The sequence below is a fragment of the Panthera tigris genome, chromosome B2 (genome assembly GCF_018350195.1).
Source record: "Panthera tigris isolate Pti1 chromosome B2, P.tigris_Pti1_mat1.1, whole genome shotgun sequence".
Lineage (NCBI taxonomy): Eukaryota > Metazoa > Chordata > Mammalia > Carnivora > Felidae > Panthera > Panthera tigris.
This window is the reverse complement of record NC_056664.1, coordinates 35,702,660-35,721,522: the sequence shown is the minus strand read 5'-3', so window position 1 is coordinate 35,721,522 and position 18,863 is coordinate 35,702,660. Positions and strand designations below refer to the sequence as shown.

The window sequence follows — 18,863 nt, the reverse complement described above, 5'->3', positions numbered from 1 at the left end:
CAGACCTCTTTCATCCTGTGGCTTCTCTACTTCCAAGAGCTTGGAGTGTTCTGTATCTACAAAGCAACACAGGGGAAAGACAGAATGAAGAAGGCACACCTGCTTCTTAACTGTCTTGTCCCCAAAGTTACATTCCCTCTGCTCATATTTTATTGAAGAGGATTGGTCACATGATCCTACTTAGACCCAAGAAATGTTGGGAAATGTAATCCCTGGTTGATCAGCCAGTTCACAGAAACTATTCTACACCGTGGAAAGAGGAACATGAATTCTGATGGGCAGCTAGCTGTCTCTGGCAGACTTTAGAATTCAAGTTTATGAATTGAAATGATGATCCTAACAAAGCTTTCTCTTCCTCTTCTTCTCTCCCATCTCCTTTCTTTTTATTTCCCTGGAATAGAGGTGGAATAGAAGGATGGAGTATCAGTGATCACATTTTGGCCACTCTGTGGATTTTGTGAAAGGTCAGCCCTTAATTTGGTGGGAAATTAGATGCTATTGTGGCATGACAGTGAGATGTGTGGAGGTTGGAGCCAAGTTTCCCAAGTTCTAATCCTGGCTCAGCTGCTTACTAGATATGAGACCTCGGGCAAGTTATTTGACTTCTTCAAGCCTCCATTTCCCTATTTATAAGACAAGGGTGATGATAAGGATAACACTCAACTTATAGGATTGTTATGAGGATTAATCTGGTGGATTCCTATAAGATAGTTTTGCTTGGTACCAAGTAAGTACCCTATAATTGTTAGCTACTATTATAGAAGAATGGAGCTTCAGCTTCTGCGGAAGCCACCTCCTATAGGTATAAAGTCTATCTCCCTGTGCCTTCCCTATGTTTTCTTGTCTAAAAGACACGGAAACGAAATGTTTCCCCCTCTTTAAATTGACTTATTATAAAGTTAGAAGTCCCTTGAATCAGTTTTAGACTTTTATTACCCATCTCCAAGCAAGATGGTTTTGTGTTTTGTTTTTTTTTTAAACGTCTAAAGCAAATAGTTCCCAATGTGAGCAAGCGTTGTCCACTTTGGGGGCACAGCTCTGCCGGTTGATTTAAAGCGTGGTTCCCCTGTGTGAGGTTCAATAAAGGTGAAGTGGGACTTTTTTATTATGATTTCAAAAGATGGAGCAGAGAAGAAAGGGGTCTTGATATAGCATCTCAAGCAAAGTCCTGTGTTTCTCCTTCAGTCTCTCTAATCCTGAGATCACAGGCCAACTTTTCAATAGACTGCTACATTTAGTCATTCTGGGGGTGGGGTGGGCCGTGATTACACAGATGGGTTCTCTAGACTTGGAGGAATTCAGGGTGATTGAGGGGAGGTAAAATCCCAGATGGAGTGATCCAGCCTTAGTGTGTGTGTGTGTGTGTGTGTATGTGTGTGTGTGTGTGCGCGCACGCGCGTGTGCATGTGATGGGGAGGTAGGGTTAATGGCTCCACAGTCTCATTCACTCTACCTTTTCTTTTACTCATTTATTCTACTATTTCTTCTCTGCCCACCCCCAAATGTAAGACTCTGTGCTGAAGGAATCAGGGAAATATGTCTCTTATTTTTGAAAGGGAATGTTTTAGAAAACCAGAAGTAGGTGAGGAAGGAAAAAGGCACCATCTGCTTTGGACAGCTTGTGTATTAACTGCTATTTTATGTAAACAGGGTTTTAAGTATAGGGTTTGTAAGATATTTCTGATACCTTTAATCAAGTTTATTATATTTTGGAAGTGCTTATAATGACTCATCGACTTTACTGTATTCTGGAGGTATTGTGATCAGGAATGAAGGTGGGTGTTTTAGAGGTTCTTGAAAGCAGTGCTGTGGGAAACCACCACATTCCTTTCTGGTTGCGGCTCTGGCTGTTTCTTTAAGCATCCTTTAACTTGCCAAGGATCAGTATCCATTTCAAATATTTATTACCCATCTGATTTTACTGAAGGGGAGAGGGAGAGAGGAAAAGAGGAGGTAGATAAGAGGGAGGGAAAGAGGCAGCAGGAATCAGGTATCAATAATTACTACCTCGTTTTCTTCTTCTGACAGAGTTGGCTTCAGGCTGTTTATTTTGCAAGTAATACGTAGGATTAGGTAGCTAATATAAAATAGGCTTGGGGTGACTTACAACTGAATCCTATCACTCTGAGTTGGCTATATTTGGACTGCAGAAAAACCCAAAAAGCAAAAATCCCTAATTCAACTCACCTTTGTCTAGGGTTGGGGAAAGGTGGGGAGAGAGTGGAAATGTTTCTCACATGGAGAACCTTGAGTTCTATAATCCAAGGTTATAATGCAATTCTCATCACACTTTTTCGACTTAACAAATTCACTGCATTATCAGCTGTGGCATTTATTATTCAGGACTTGTGGAAATGTGCTTATTTTAGCCAGCAGCAGGTTTATTTCTTCCATTTCAGTAATAACACACAGAGTTGTGTTTTTCAAACTCAAGTTAACACTCAGTAATGAGTCTTAACCAGCATTAAAAAATTTTTGTTGGTTTATTCATTTTTTAAAAAAATGTTTAACATTTATTTATTTTTGAGAGACAGACGTGGGTGGGGGAGGGACACACACACACACACACACACACACACACAGAATCCAAAGCAGGCTTCAGGCTCCAAGCTGTCAGCACAGAGCCCGATGTGGGGCTTGAACCCAAGAACCCCGAGATCACGACCTGAGTCCAAGTCTGATGCTCAACTGACTGAGTCACCCAGGCGCCCCCATGCTTATTCATTTTTGAGAGAGAAAGAGAGAGAGAGAGAGAGGCAGAGAGAGAGGGAGACACAGAATCCAAAGCAGGCTCCAGGCTCTAAGCTATCAGCACAGAGCCTGACGCGGGGCTCAAACTCACAAACTGTGACATCATGACCTGAGCCGGAGTTGGACGCTTAATCAAATAAGCCACAAGGCACCCCTAGCATTTGAAAAAAATGGAATAAAACAGGTCACAGGCCACCATGTATAGGAACAGTATGTACTGTTGTGAAATGTTTGTTGTTCATATTTGTGTGTGTGTGTGTGTCTGTGTCCTGGGCTCAATGTAAAATGTGTTTTTTACTGTAGGTTTTGGTCAAAGACGTTTGGAAGATTTCTGGTGCTAGACAAGAAGGAGTAAGCCCACTGCAGTCTCTCTCTGCTGCTTATTATGACTAAAAATTCTGGACAAACTAACACTGAGAACTCTGTAAACAAGCAGGGAAATTAGGGAGGGAGTCAAAGCTTGAAGAAGCTATCTGTAGGGGGAGAGTTTCTAAAAAATTTTCCATCTTGGGGCGCCTGGGGGCTCAGTAGGTTAAGCTACTGACTTCGGTTCAGGTCATGATCTCATGGTTCGTGAGTTCAGGCCCCACGTTGGGCTCTGTGCTGACAGCTTGGAGCTTGCAGCCTGCTTGGGATTCTGTGTCTCCCTCTCTCTCTGCCCATCCCCCCTCATGCTCTGTTTCCCCCTCTCTTAAAAATAAACATTAAAAAAAGTTTTTTTTCCATCTTTACTCTCACAGCTTTGACTTGAGATTAGGTCCCAGTTAAGTGGCTTCCCAGTAGCACTGACAACAAAAAATGAGAGAAACCCAAAAGAAAACAACTCTTGTTTCTTCTACTCTATTCACACTTTTGACACCATATGTGTGGGGTTTTTTTTTCCCCCACATCAACCAATTCCCCAGCTCTCTGGATGGCAACAGGATGTCCTACAACTCAATTCTGACACTACCCGGAGCTAGCACAGACCCCACAGGTTATGGGCTCCATCCCAAAAGACTGCCCCTACTTCAGATGCCAGTCATATGCCCCAGGTTGTCACTTGTGTCTTTTCCAAGTGGCTACAAATTAGGGGGTTCCCATAACCCCTTCCTCAGGTTTGATAATTTGCTACAATGGCTCACAGAACTCAGAGAAGTACTTACTTACACTTACTGGTCTATCACAAAGGAACAGCCAGAAAAAGTACACAAGGTGAGGTCTGGAAGAGTCCTGAGCACAGGTGCTTCTGTCCCTGTGGAGTCGGGATGCATCACTCTTCCTAGCACATGGATGTGTTCACCAGCCCAGAAGCTCTGTGAACCTCTTTGGTAAGGGTTTTTAAAGCAGGTTTCATCGCGTAGCCATAACTGATTAATAACTCAATCTCCAGCCCCTCTCCCTTCCCCAAAGGATGAGGATGCGCTGAAAGTTCCAAGCTTACAGTCATGGCTTGATCTGATGACCAGCCACCCATTTTGAAGTTATCCAGGAGCTCACCATGAGTCACCTCAAAATATAAGGTGAACAAAAGACGCTTCTATCACTCAGGCAATTCCAAGGGTTTTAGGACTCTGTGTCAGGGACTGGGGGAAGAGACCAAATATATATTTCTTATTATGTCACAAACCACATCTCCCTGACCCGGTGACTTGGTTAAAGGGTCTCTGCGAGCCAGAGAGTGTGGGGGGAATTACAATTAATTTTTTCTCTTCTGGACCTGTCGCAAGGGCAGGACTAAATCGTGCAGCAGTGGTGGCACTAGTGTGGGCAGCAGAAAATTCAAGAGAAACACTGTCATTCCGGCTGACTAGGAAACAGAGCACCGGTGAACCAAAGAGTACAAGAGGGAATCCCAGAAAGAAGCCAGCTAGAGAGGGGATCCCAATTCTGTGTATGAACTGGCACGAGTTTTGCATGGTGAAAATGAACCCAAAGTAGCATAGCAAAGCCTCTGAAAAACTGAAATGACACTAGAACAATGGCCCTCAGAAGATGAGAGAGAACTTGCCGTTTAAACCTAACTGGGTTGCCCGGTCTTCAAGCTGTATTACAAAGCTGTCATCATCAAGACAGTATGGTACTGGCACAAAAACAGACATTCAGATCAATGGAACAGAATAGAGAACCCAGAAATGGACCCACAAATGTATGGCCAACTAATCGTTGACAAAGCGGGAAAGAATATCCAATGGAATAAAGATGGTCTCTTCAGCAAGTGGAGCTGGGAAAACTGGACAGAGACATGCAGAAAAATGAACCTGGGCCACTTTCTTACACCAGACACAAAAATAAACTCAAAATGGATGAAAGACCTAAATGTAAGACAGGAAGTCATCACAATCCTTGAGGAGAAAGCAGGCAAAAACCTCCTTGATGTTGGCCGCAGCAACTTCTTACTCAACATGTCTCCAGAGGCAAGGGAAACAAAAGGAAAAATGAACTATTGGGACTTCATCAAAATAAAAAGCTCTGCACAGTGAAGGAAACAATCAGCAAAACTAAAAGGCAACTGACGCAATGGGAGAAGATATTTGCAAATGACACATCAGATTAAAGGTTAGTATCCAAAATCTATAAAGAACTTATCAAATTTAACACCCCCAAAACAAATAATCCAGTGAAGAAATGGGCAAAAGACATGAATAGGCACTTCTCCAAAGAAGACATCCAGATGGCCAACCGACACATGAAGAAATGCTCAACATCACTCATCATCAGGGAAATACAAATAAAAACCACAATGAGATACCACCTCTCACCTGTCAGGATGGCTAACATTAACAACTGAGGTAACAACAGATGTTGGTGAGGGTGCGGAGAAAGAGAGCCTCTTTCGCACTGCTGGTGGGAATGCAAACCGGTGCAGCCATTCTGAAAACAGTATGGAGGTTCCTCAAAAAATTAAAAATAGAACTACCCTATGACCCAGCAATTGCACTACTAGGTATTTATCCAAGGGATACAGGTATGCTGTTTTGAACAGGCACATGTACCCCAATGTTTATACCAGTACTGTCAACAATAGCCAAAGTACGAAAGAGCCCAAATGTCCATTGACAGAAGAAAAGCAAAAATAATATAAAAACAGGGAGGGGGACAAAACATAAGAGACTCTTAAATATGGAGAACAAACAGAGGGTTGCTGGAGGGGTTGTGGGAGGGGGGATGGGCTACATGGGTAAGAGGTATTAAAGAATCTACTCCTGAAATCATTGTTGCACTATACGCTAACTAACTTGGATGTAAATTAAAAAACAAAAAAAAACAAAACAAAAAAAAAAAACAGCCACATCTTAAACTTACCAAGTTGTGCACATTAAATATGTATAGTTTTTTGTATGTCAATCATTTGTCAATAAAGTGGTTTTAAAAAAGAAAAAAAAAACTTAACTGGGTTGCCTACTAAAACAAAGCAAAATGAAGTCAGTGCTTTCTAGAGCAGAGATCAGCAAACTTTCTCCATAAAAGACCAGAGAGTAAATATTTTTAAGCTTTGTGGGCCAGTCTATCGCAACTACTCAACTCTGCTACTGGAGTGTCAAAGAAGCCGAAAACAAGATGTAATGAATAAGTATTGCTGTGTTTCAATAAAACTTTATTTATAAAAAGAGGAAGAGGATTGGATTTGGCCCACAGGCCATAGGTTGCTGACCCTTGCTCTAGGGGATTTTAGTAAGACCAAGACTCTCACATATAACATTCAAAATGTCCGGGATACAGTCCAAAATTACTCAACATTCAAAGATGTAGGAAAAGGTGGTCAATTTTTATGAGGAAAGCCAATTGAAAGATGCCAACCCCAAGATGAGACAGATGTTAAAAATGCCAGACAAAAATGTAAAACAGGTATTACAACTATGCTTCATGAGGTAAAAGTAAACACACTTGAAATGAAGGGAAAACTCAGGAGAGAAACAGGAACCACAAAAAAAAAAAAAAAAAAAAAAAAAATCAAATGGAAATAGTAGGACCAAAGCCTGCAATATCTGAAGTAAAAATTCATGGGGCACCTGGGTGGCTCAGTCCATTAAATGTCTGACTCCTGATTTCGGCTCAGGTCATGATCTCACGGTTTGTGAGTTCAAGCCCCGCATCGGGATCTGTGCTGATTGAGCAGAACCTGATGGGATTCTCTATCTTTGCCCCTCCCCCACTCATGCACTGTCTCTCCCTCTCTCTCACAAATAAATCAATAAATAAACTTAAAAAAAGTTCACTGTAAGGGCTTGGGATGCCTGGGTGGCTCAGTTGGTTGATTGTCTGACTTCAGCTCAGGTCATGATCTCCCAGTGTGTGGGTTCAAGCCTCGCATCAGGCTCACTGTTGTCAGTGCAGGGCTTGCTTTGGATATCCTCTGTTCCCCTCCCTTTGCCCCTCCCCCACTCATGCTCTCTCAAAATTGAATAAACTTTAAAAAAAAATTCACTGTGTGGGCTTAATGTAGAATGGAGATGACAGAAAAGGAGTCAATGGACTTAAAGATAGACAAAAAGAAAGTTCTTAATCTGAAGAACAGAAAGGAGAGAAAGTGAAAAAATAAAACAGAACCTGAGGAAGTATGGGTCTAACATTCACATCATTAGAGTCCCAAGGGAGGATTGAGACTGGTGCAGAAAAATACATATATATTTGAAGAATAATAGCTGAAGGCTTCTCAAACTTGGTGAAAGACATACAACTATAGATTCAAAGAACTCAAATCCCAAGTAGGATAAATGCAACAAAACAAAGCAAAACCAACCAAAAAACACACAAAAAACCCAAAACTCCAAAAACAAAAATAACCCCCCAAACAATCCACAATTCAGATACACTATCAAACTTCTGAAACCCAAAGGGAAAAAAAAAAATCTTAGAAGCAGTCTGAGAAAAAACATATTCCTCAGAATATCAAAAATAGAATTACCGTATGGTCCAGTAATTCTGCTTATGGGTATATACCCCAAAGAACTGAAAGCAAGGTCTTTAAATATTTACACACCTGTGTTCACAGCAGCATTATTCTCGATGGCCAAAAAATGTAAGACCACTGACGGATGGAAACAAAATACGGTGTGTGTGTGTGCCCACGCGCGTGTTGGAATATTATTCAGCCTTAAAAAAAGGAAGGATGGGGCGCCTGGGTGGCTCAGTCGGTTAAGTGTCTGACTTCGGCTCAGGCCATGATCTCACATTCTATGGGGCTCTGTGCTAGCAGCTCAGAGCTTGGAGCCTGCTTCGGATTCTGTGTCTCCCTCTCTTTCTGCCCCTCCCATGCTCACGCTTTCATTCTTAAAAATAAACATAAAAAAAATTTTTTTTAAAAGGAAGGATATTCTGATACATGCTACAACATAGGTGAACCTTGAGGACATTACGGAGTAAAATAAGCCAATCAAAAAACCCCCATATACTGTATTGTTCACTTACATAACTTACCTAGAGTCGGCAAATTCAGAGAGACAGAAAGTGGAATGGCGGTTGCCGGCTGTAAGGAGGAGGAAATGGGGAGCTGTCGTTTAATGGAGATGGAGTTCTAGTTTTGCAAGATGAAACGAGTTGTGGTGACGGTCGCACAACGATGCAAATGGACTTATCCCTACTGAACTGTACACTTAAAAATGACTAAGATGGCAAGCTATGTTCTGTGCATATTGCCACAATTTTTAAAAACACAGTCTGAGAAAAATAATGGAATTAAACATAGAACAGCGATCTCAATGACTGTGGATTTCTCATCAGAAACTGTGGAAGAGACAGTGGAACGACATCTTTAAAGCGCCAGAATAACTATACCTAGAGAAAATATATTCAGGACTGAAGGCAAAATAAAGACCATTTTCAGATGAAGGAACACTAAGAGAATTTCTCGAGAAAGTTTTGCAGGCAGAAGGGAAATCAATTTCAGAGGAATGAAGGAGGAATCGCTTCTCGGCCTTTTGGCTAAGATCAAGCGGAGGAACGAAGGAGGGACATAAATGGTTAAGTGTCTCCTCTCAGGTTCTTTAAGATATGTGTATCGACTGAGGGCAAAAATTGTTGATTTTGAGCCAGGCATATGGCCGCCTGGAACAGACTATTCCTCCAACCTCCCTTACAACGAGGTGTGACCTACTGTGGGACGAAGTTCCGCTCCCTGAGTTGTAAAAGGAGGTATTAAGGGGCAGCTTTCTGGAACATTCCTTAAGATACTGCTGACACATTTTTTTTTCATTCCTTTTTCTCTGTCCCTTCTTTATCCATCCTGTTGCTTGGAAAGTGGATGCAGTGGCTGGCGTGGCAGCCCCATCTTCCCCGGTGAAGACCGCGAGGCGGAGTCCAGATTCCTAAAGACTCTGTGAAACAGACCCATCATCCTAGCCCTGGGTGGTCTACTTTTGGACTTTGATGTGAGGCAGAAGGTATGCTCCCTTGGTGTGTAAGCCACCGTTACGTCTGGGTTTCTGTAGCGTGTTGCTGCATTTGACCCTAAGACAGCTCCTAATTGCTGAAACCAAGCAACACTCTCGAATGAATTCAGGGAGAAGTTCTGGGTGAGGAAACCATCCAAGTGTTTCTCACAGCACTTGGCGTATGGCGAGGTGCTCTGTAAATGTCAGTGGTTAGGTACCATGTGGCTCAGTTTTGTATTTTCCACAGTATCCAGCACAGAGTCGATGCACCATCCTCCGAGACCGCCTTCTGACTCTCTGTCGATCCCCAGCTTGCCCTACGGAAAATGTGTCCCCCATCCTTACTGGCGTCAGCAAGAAAAACCCGACCAAAGGGCACAGCACGCCTTAGGTTCCAGGTTCCACAAACCCATGGGAGAAAAATCAGCAGTGGAGGAGGAAATACACTATTTATTTACAGTTCTTTCACTTTATCCACAATTTCCATACAAACATAAAAACTAAAAAAATAAAACCACCACTTGGGAACACAAGTGTCTTTCTTTAATTAGTCCGGTTGAGGGAGGGTCACCGCCCTCTTGCTCTGTGAAGGAGACTATTGAGGCACACGGAAGGGGAACAGGAGAAGGTTGGGAAGAATGCCTGAGAAACAGCTCCAGATGAGAAATGTAACATGCCAGCGTGGTGGAGCTTCACTGGCGGAGACTCAAGGGCGTCACCCACTGGGGACACTGACCGGCTTCCCAAGAGGACGACGGCTCCTTGCCACCATCCCCCCCCCCCCCGCCGCCTCTCTACTACGGAACTCTAGAAATCAAACACGCCTCACGCATCTCATGAGCGGTGTGGGGTATGGTGGTGACAGTGGGGGACGCTGGATGCTTCTCTCGGAGAAGAGCCCTCAACCCCAGGGAGACACAGGAAACCCCTTTCCTTGGCACTGATGAGTCAGTCACAGCTTCTGTCTTGAATACAACGCTGACTTAAAACGGAAAAACAAAAGCTCTCCCCCAGCATCCTGGGGAAAGGGAAGGGCTGAAAACATGCTCTCTGGGAGGTGGCTAGGGGTGAGGGGTGGGGGGCAGGGGGGCTCTGTCTGCCCAACAGGGGGAAGGAGTGGGGCTGACGCTCCACCAAGACCCGGGGAGGGGTGGGGAGGGGGGGAGACAGAAAAACTCAGCCGCTGACGCTTGGGACGGCCACCGCTGGTTGCCAAAGCAGCTCCATCTGCTCAGCGCCACTTGCTCTGGCAGACGCCCACCTGCTCCCTCACAGGGGGGCGCCCAGAAACCGACCTGGAGGCGCTGGGCCCACCTGCCTGGCGACGTCATCTGTGCTAGTGACCTAGATTGCTTTCACATGTTGATGCACATTATAAATATAAAATCATATCTGCTACAAAGAGGACGTATATTTGTACATCTTTACCCATATACATAATAACACAATTTACACATAATATCTTGGAGTGGGTCATCATGGAAAAAGGGTTTGGAGAGGTAAAAAGCCCCTTCTCCCTCCCCCTGCCCTGATCCTTCTCAAGGGATGCTTATATACTTGGTCACCGGGGGGCCCTTCCCAGCGGGTCGTGACAGGGCTGGTCTGGACACATGAATTCGGACATGTAACTAAATGCCGAGGGGTGTGGATACTCACGTACACACACGAACGCAGGCACACATACAGACATCTGGTGAGAAAAGGAAAACTAAAATTCCTAGCCCTTGGGTGTAGGCCTCTGCCCAGACTTATAAGCATCAGTGCCTCCTCTATCTGAGAACAACAGTCTAAAACTGCCCCTCACCGGCTCACACGAGGGCAGAGGGGGAAGGGCTAGGAACCAGGGAGGGAGGGAGGGGGGGAGGGGCCAGGAGTCTTTTGAAAACATAAGGCGTTTTTTGACCTGTGATCAAATGAAACCATGTCACAAAAAGCAACGGCATCAGTTGGGGCCGGGAGGCAAGAGACAGTCCGTCCATGTAGGGACAATGTGAGTTGAGACCCTGAGCCTTCCCCTTCTTCTGTCCAGTTTCTTTGAAAGGGGCAGACAACCCTGTACCTCCTTTCCTGTCCTCTCCCAGAGCTGGGCCCATCCACATGTCATGGAATACTGACAGTGGTCCAAGAAACATATCCAGAGACATGGAGTGGTGGACAGGCACGCCAAAGAGTTAAGACCTGGGCGGCGGATGTGAGCTTTTTACAGCAGGAGTGGTTCCTGGCCTGAGTCCACGGCTCGCACAGTGGCCACAGTGATCAGATTGCCATCAGAGATGGGGACAGTCTGGGTCCCCCCTGGGGAGACAGCACCTATCGGCGGTAGTGATTGGGGGCATCGGCAAACATGTACTTTAGTCTGTATGCCTCGGCGAGCAGCAGCCCAATCTCTTCGTTGCCCCAATGGATCGTAGGTAGGTTTTGTAGCAGCATCAGGAGACCCTGGAATGCAAGAAAGACGTTTTTATCATCCCGGGACTACAGACCAGGGGACCAGCAGGCCCTGGGATGGGGTCCCTTCCTCCTGGATCACACACATCCCGCAAGGTCGGGCTCCCTCCTCCAGAGCAGCACACATCTCCCGGCCCCCAGTTCACCTTCAGAAAGCCCTGAAAAGCCTCTGCTAATTTTCCGATATCCACTAGCACCTGCCTCTTTGAACAATACTATAAACAGAGAACGACACCGACAAATAAGGATATTTAAAAGAGAAAAATAATCTCCCTCATCATCCAGACATACTCTCTTCATTTCCAAGTACTGCTTTTCAGTCTTTTTCCCACACGCATATTTCTTTAAACAGCTGTAATCATAATTATGATTTTATGCTTTTTAATCATCTTCTTTCTCTAGAATTTTAGTGTCTTTCCATGCAGCCTTCAAAACTGACTATTCTCAGGGTTAGTATGTAGCTATACCCAAATGTACTCAACCATTTATCTTTTGTTAGATACTTAATTTGCTTCCTTTAAAAATAACATTTATTAAAAAAACCCCTCATTTATTCATATTCATAAATGCATAACCTTATGCATTTGACATATTTCTCCTAATCGAGTGTTCACTTGTAATCACTATATTTAGCTTCTTCCTTGTTCTCCAAAGACTGTCCTGTCCTCAACCTTCCGGTCCAGCTCATTTCCTACTATCCCAGTATACATGCCTCCTCCAGCTAGGCCCATTTCAGCCAGATTTATCTGTGCCTCCGTGGTTTAGTTTACTTGGTTCCTTTCACTTGGAATACCTTTCCTTTTCCCCTCTTCCTACCTCAATCCTATTCAGTTCTCAAAGCCCAGGTCCCTCAAACAGTTCCCATAGAGACACCCTATTAAAGAGGATAACAGAATAAAAAGCGAATGTGAGGTTTTCTCTGTAATTTATTTACCCATGTTGTTGCTGCTGCTTCATGTTGTTTTTCTTTCTCTTTTTTTTAAGTTGATTTACTTATTTATTCTTAAATAATCTCTGCACCCAATGTGGGGCTCGAACCCACAACCCCGAGATCAAGAGTCACATGGTCTTCCAACCAGGCCAGCCAGGCACCCCTGTGTCTCTTTTTGAACTGGATATTTTTCTTCTTCTTTTTTAAAATTTTATTTATTTATTTTGAGAGAGAGAGAGAGACAGACAGACAGACAGACAGCGGGAGGGGCAAAGAGAGAGAAGGACAGAGAATCCTAAGCAGGCTCCATGCTGTCAGTACAGAGCCAGATTTAGGGCTTACTCTCATAAACTGTGAGATTGTGACCTGAGTTGAAATCAAGAGTCAGACATTTAACCCAATGAACCACCTCGGTGCCCCATCAACTGCATAGTCTTATTTTTCTGATTATAAAAGTAATAGTAGCAAGACAAAACCCAGAGACACAAGAAGACTGGCAGACTCGATTACATACAACTTCAAAATGTCAAAAGGTGCCGAAAACCAAGTTAAAATCTAAGAGACTGACTATAAGTTATATGCTAACTAATTTCGATGTAAACGAAAAAAAATAAAACTAATAAAAAACAAAGAAACTGACTGTAAGAAAATATTTTTAACACCTATAAAAGACAAAAGGTTAATATCTATAACCAAAAAGGGTGCCTACAAATCACTGAGAAATAAGAAAAACACCAAATAGAGAAACAGGTGAGTAATATGAATAGGTAACAGGCAGAGTGCCTATGGCCCAACACACATGCGGTGAGTACTCTTGCTTTTAGCTGCTCTGAACACCCAGCAATGTTTTGTAGTTTTTAGTGGAAAGGTCTTGCATATCTTTTACGAGATTTCTTCCTTTAGAAATAGAAACTTAGCTGTGCACAAAGCTGCCTGTGGTACATCACTGTTTAAGAGCCCTGTTCTGGGACAGTGTATGTTCTTGGTTCTGCCCTAAAACCTCTCCCTCCCCACTTCCCAGAAAGTGGGTGTGAGTGGAGGAGGGGAACAGTCATCTCAGACCATAAGATTACAGCCATGCATTGAAGGCAGCAGAGGGAGAAGACAGAAGACATCTGAGTCCCTGCCACACTGGAGCCGGGATGTCAGCCCTCGACTGCTTATGCTGAAAGACTGTGAACTGTGGGGAAGTCAACAATGGTCTGGTTTTAAGCCACTGCTATTCTAGGGTCTTGGTTACAGGGGACAAGCTTATATCATCTTAACAAAGACAGGCTGTAGCTATCAAAATCAGAAATGCACATGGTCTTTGATCCAGCAACTCCACCCCTGTATCCTGTCCTAGGGAAATATTCGCAGTCCGGCAGGAGGGTCTTCCCGGCATGCACCACTGCTTCAAACAGTGGGGAATCGATCGCTGGATAAACAGTGGTCATCCACATCGTGAAATACACGGCAGCACACGGCACAAATGAAGTCGCACTAGGTGCACCGAGGTGGAAAGATAACAAAGGCAATTTTACAAGTACCAAAGAAAAGTAAGTTGTAGAAAAATACAGGATGATCCCACTTAGGTAAATGAGAAAACACAATATATTTGTATATGCACATATGTATACAAAAAATTTAGAAGGTGAGGTGGTAAACTGTTAACTGTAGTTACCTTCAGGGATGAGAGACCTTCACTTTTTTCCCGTTATACTTCTGTATCTTTTGGGCTCTGTGTTTTCAATTTTTACAATAAAGTGTTGATGCATTACTCGGGTGATAGAACTTTTTCTCTTTAGTAATACATGTTCTGTGGTAGTTTTGTTTAGTAAAAAGTAAAAAAGCAGAAAATAAATCACCCGTAATTTCATAACCAAGATGAAGCCACTTTTTTTGTTAAAATATTTATTTACGGGGGCGGGGGCGCCTGGGTGGCTCAGTCGGTTAAGTATTGACTTTGACTCAGGTCATGATCTCCCGGTTCGTGGGTTCGAGCCCCGCATCGGGCTCTGTGCTGACAGCTCGAAGCCTGGAGCCTGCTTCAGATTCTGTGTCTCCCTCTTTCTGCTCTCTCTCCCCCATTCATGCCCTGTCTCTCTCTCTCTCTCTCAAAATAATAAACATAAATTAAAATAAAATAAAATAAATAAAATATTTATTTATTGGGGCATCTGGGTGGCTCAGTCGGTTAAGTGTCTGACTCTTGGTTTAGGCTCAGATCATGATTTCGCAGTTTGTGAGTTCGAGCCTCGCATCAGGCTCTGTGCTGACAGTGAGGAGCCTGCTTGGGATTCTCTCTCTCCCTCTCTCTCTTTGCCCCTCCTCTGCTCATGCTCTCTCTCTCTCAAAATAAATAAATAAACTTAAAACAGATTTTAAGTAAACTCTACACCCAATGTGGGGCTTGAACTCATGACCCCAATCTCTCTCTCTCTCTCTCTCTCTCTCTCTCTCTCTCTCTCTCTCTCTCTCGCCAAGATCAAGAGTCATATGCTCCACTGGCTGAGGCAGCCCAGAGCCCCAAAAGGACGTCACTTTTAAACACTTTGGCATATTTCCTTCCACTCCTTTTTCTGCACACTTTCCATAGTTGAAACATTTTATCTACATAATTTTGAATCTACTTAGCATTTGTCATAAGCATTTCCTTTGATATTAAAAACTCCTTGTAAATATTTTCATGGCTAAAGAATTTCTCACGATGCAGATGCACCAAATTTACTTTACATCTTCCTGTTCTGAGTACTTAATTATTTCTGGTTTTTCACTATAATGAAATTACAATGAATAGCCTTGTGCATAGAGCCATATTTTAGATTATTTCCATGGGCTGACTTCCTAGGATTGAAATTACTGTCAAAGAACATGAACATTTAAAAGGTATTTAACGCTCATTCAGAAAGCGCATTCCAGAAAAATGCTCATTTCTGTAGATCTCCACCAGCACTGAGTACTCTTACTAAACAAAGTTCTCTAATCATAACCCTTTTCCCTGAGATTTCCAAGCCTGAGAAGAGAGCTCAAAGCCTTAAGTCAACATGGTGGTGAATGCACAGGATGAACACACTGAGAAAGGAATCAGCCTATATGCTTCTCTACATATGTTCAACCCTCCTCCCCAACCCCCCATCCTGGTTGCCATCAACCTCCTCTCTTCCCCAAACCCTGTAGGTTAGCCACCCTCTACTATCCCAACGTTGTTACCGAAATTCATTCAACCAGACAGCTTACTCAACCAGTTAATGATTTTCACTCAACCCACCCAGATGCTAATGTTGCGTTTAAATACACTATTAGCTGACCTAATGTCTCTGGAGGGCGCTTTTCTCATGGTTAACAATTCTCCCTGGGATGTCTTGGCCTCTCTTCTAGGTCTTTCTTTCTTTCTTTCTTTTTATTATTTTTTTTTAATGTTTATTTATTTTTGAGAGACGGGAAGAGAGCACAAGCAGGAGAGGGGCAGAGAGAGGGGGAGACACAGAATCTGAAGCAGGCTCCAGGCTCTGAATTGTCAGCACAGAGCCCAATGCAGGGCTCAAACTCGCAAACCGTGGGATCATGACCTGAGCCGAAGTCAACGCTTAACCAACTGAGACACCCAGGTGCCCCTCAGGGAGTCTAGTTTTATTCTAATTTGGGCAGCTTCTCTACTATAGAGGTCCTCACCTTTTCTATACCTCAGGATCTTTGGCTATCTGGAGAAGCCTATGGATCCCTTCTTAGAATTATGATTTTTTAAATACATAAAATTAAATACATAGTACCATGAAGAAGGCCCGTTAAATTGAAAGTTATCAAAATATTTTTAAACAAATTTATGATACTGCTGTATATGTACTTTATTAATATATTCTGTAACAGGATCTAATGGCAGATTAAATAACTATCACTATTTCAAAGTAGCAATGAACATAATGTTTTCAGATATCTGTAACAACTTAATATGATATGAAAATACCTGCAGTTAGTGACAAAGGAAGGTACCGCTAATATTACTGTGCTTTCCTGGCTACATTTGTTAATGTAGGAAATGCCAACTTTGAATTTGGGGTTACCGAAAATAAAACTGAAAATTTTTTTCCATTCATGTCTAGGGGTCCCGACTTTTTTTTCTTTTTTCTTTCTTTTAAATTCGTGCGTGTGTGTGTGTGTGTGTGTGTGTGTGTGTGTATTTAAATTTTATTTATTTTGAGAGAGAGAGAGAGAACACACAAGTAGGTGACGGTCAGAAAGAAGGAGACACAGAATTCCAAGCAGGCTCTACAGCATCAGCACAGAGCCGGAGGCGGGGCTTGAACTCACAAGCCGTGAGCTGAGATCAACAATCAGATGCTTAACTGACTAAGCCACCCAGGCGCCCTGGGATCTCCTGACTTCTAAACTTAGACCCTAAATGAAAGTGTTTACTCTTGTAGCTTGCCCTTCTCTTGATTCACACCACAGTCAACAAGAATTCTTATTATACTTTCCTTCAGAGGTAAGTTTAACACCCAAGTATCCATATTAACATTAAATTTTTAACTTAATTTATTCATTGGAAAACTTTTTTCTTGCTTTCCTTTTCCTTCCTTCCTTCCTTCCTTCCTTCCTTCCTTCCTTCCTTCCTTCCTTCCTTCCCTCCCTCCCTCCCTCCCTCCCTTCTTCTCCTTCTTCTTTTTGGTTCAAATTGCTTTTGTCATTATAGAATTTCAGTCCCATTTTCAATCAGCTTGCTGGGTGAGGTCAAATCGTTATCCTTTTTCTTGAGGACACATTTCATTGACTCAGAACCAACCCCTGCCTTCCATGGAAGGGGAGCTGAAGGAATGGTACTTGGTTACCCTCATCCGGAATATTAGCAAGCAGACGCTGGGAACTTGGGAGCCTCAACAAAAACCCTTGGGTTCGTCCTGTCATCACAGCCAGGAAGTTCCAACCAGGCTGCAAAAGCTGAATCAACTGTAGGACCTCTTAGAAAAACCTGAGCCCAAGCCTCATCCCTGGAGTTTTTTTTATTCTAAAACCCTGGGATGGGACCTGGTAACCACACTTTCCCAATGATTCCAGTGGGCAATCAGGTGTGGGCTTACCTCTAGGGGGATTAAAAAGCTCTACAGGAATAAGAGCATATTTGGGATGCCGGCCTCATGGTGAGATCCTAAGGAAGGAAACCCCTAGATGTTACACAGAGAGAGACCTTTCATTACATAAACTAAGATAAATCTATAAAATAAAAATAGCTTGTAGCCAATTTATTTTAATGTTTTCACAGTTTTTGTATGAGCATGTACTCATGTGATGTGTAAAAGATATAAAAATGGCGGAATTTACAGTTTTTGACATGATAGGATATCCACCATATTTTGTAAAGTGATAAAAAGAGGTTACAAAACAAGTTATAAAATGGTTGCATTAATGGCTATATACATACAGTACGTATTTGTGGAGATCTGTATGGGGAAACATCTGGAAGAAAATAAAGCACCTTTGTGTGGCACAACTTCAGGTATTTAGTTCTTTTTTTCTTTTTGCTTATTGGTATTTCTAATTTTTTTTTATAATGATTACAACCCGTGCACAATTGACAAACAACAAAAGAGTAATATCTCTAGATGGGAATATTCTTTGCTGGGATAGAATCTACCTATAATTTCCAATGCCTCTAACCTTGCTAGAAACCTCCGGTAAATCTTGAAATAATTCTAACACTGCACAAGTTAACGTCCCCGGATGCCCCCTGGGCAGTAAGGCATCGCGAGGGAGCACTCTGCCACCTGGTGGCTATGTCTAGGAACTGCATCCCTTCGCACAGTGCTGCAACAGTGGGAAACCCTGCCCAACGCATTGATAAATCTGGGATGATAGAAAAGAAGCAGAAACCAAATGGCTGGGGGAAGAAGGTGTTAATCACAAGTCAGGGGCTTTTATCTAATGATAGGGAAGAGACAAAGTTGGAGCAGGGAATAACTGAAGATTTGTTACAAAGCCAGCCCATGGGAGCACTAAGCATGACAGGCAGTCAGATGAAACACTGAAGCCATGAGAAGACAGCTTATGAGGCAAGCAGCAGTGAGGAGTTCCAAATTAATGGGAAGGGACCAAAGAAAAGTTGGAAGTGGCTAAAATAGCAGAAAACAACCTGACCTAGATGCCAGCTGAGAATCCACAGATCCTAAAGGAAAAGGAATATGGCAGAAAAGAAATTAGTGCCATGGTGGGTAGGGGGAGGCAACAATTAGATAAGGGGGTCAAAGGAGAAGGAATAGAGGTTATAGCCAAAGAGACCCTGTAAGGAAAAGGTATAGGGGAAACCTCTTAGAGGATGTCCAATAGATGGAAGAAGTGGAGAGCAAGAACACCAAGAATAATAATCATTATAGTGACAGCTACCATTTATTGAGCACTTACTACAC

General features: G+C 43.0%; 1 protein-coding gene across 1 annotated transcript in view; it reads right to left on the bottom strand.

Annotated features, from left to right (window-relative positions):
- Positions 1–9,534: 9,534 nt before the first annotated feature.
- Positions 9,535–18,863, bottom strand: part of TBC1D22B (TBC1 domain family member 22B) — an 81,113-nt gene continuing 71,784 nt past the window's right edge. Inside the window, exon 13 of the mRNA XM_007085240.3 lies at positions 9,535–11,543. Coding sequence (XP_007085302.1) covers positions 11,415–11,543 — 129 coding nt within the window. The 3' untranslated portion in view covers positions 9,535–11,414. The remainder of the gene's footprint in view (positions 11,544–18,863) is intronic.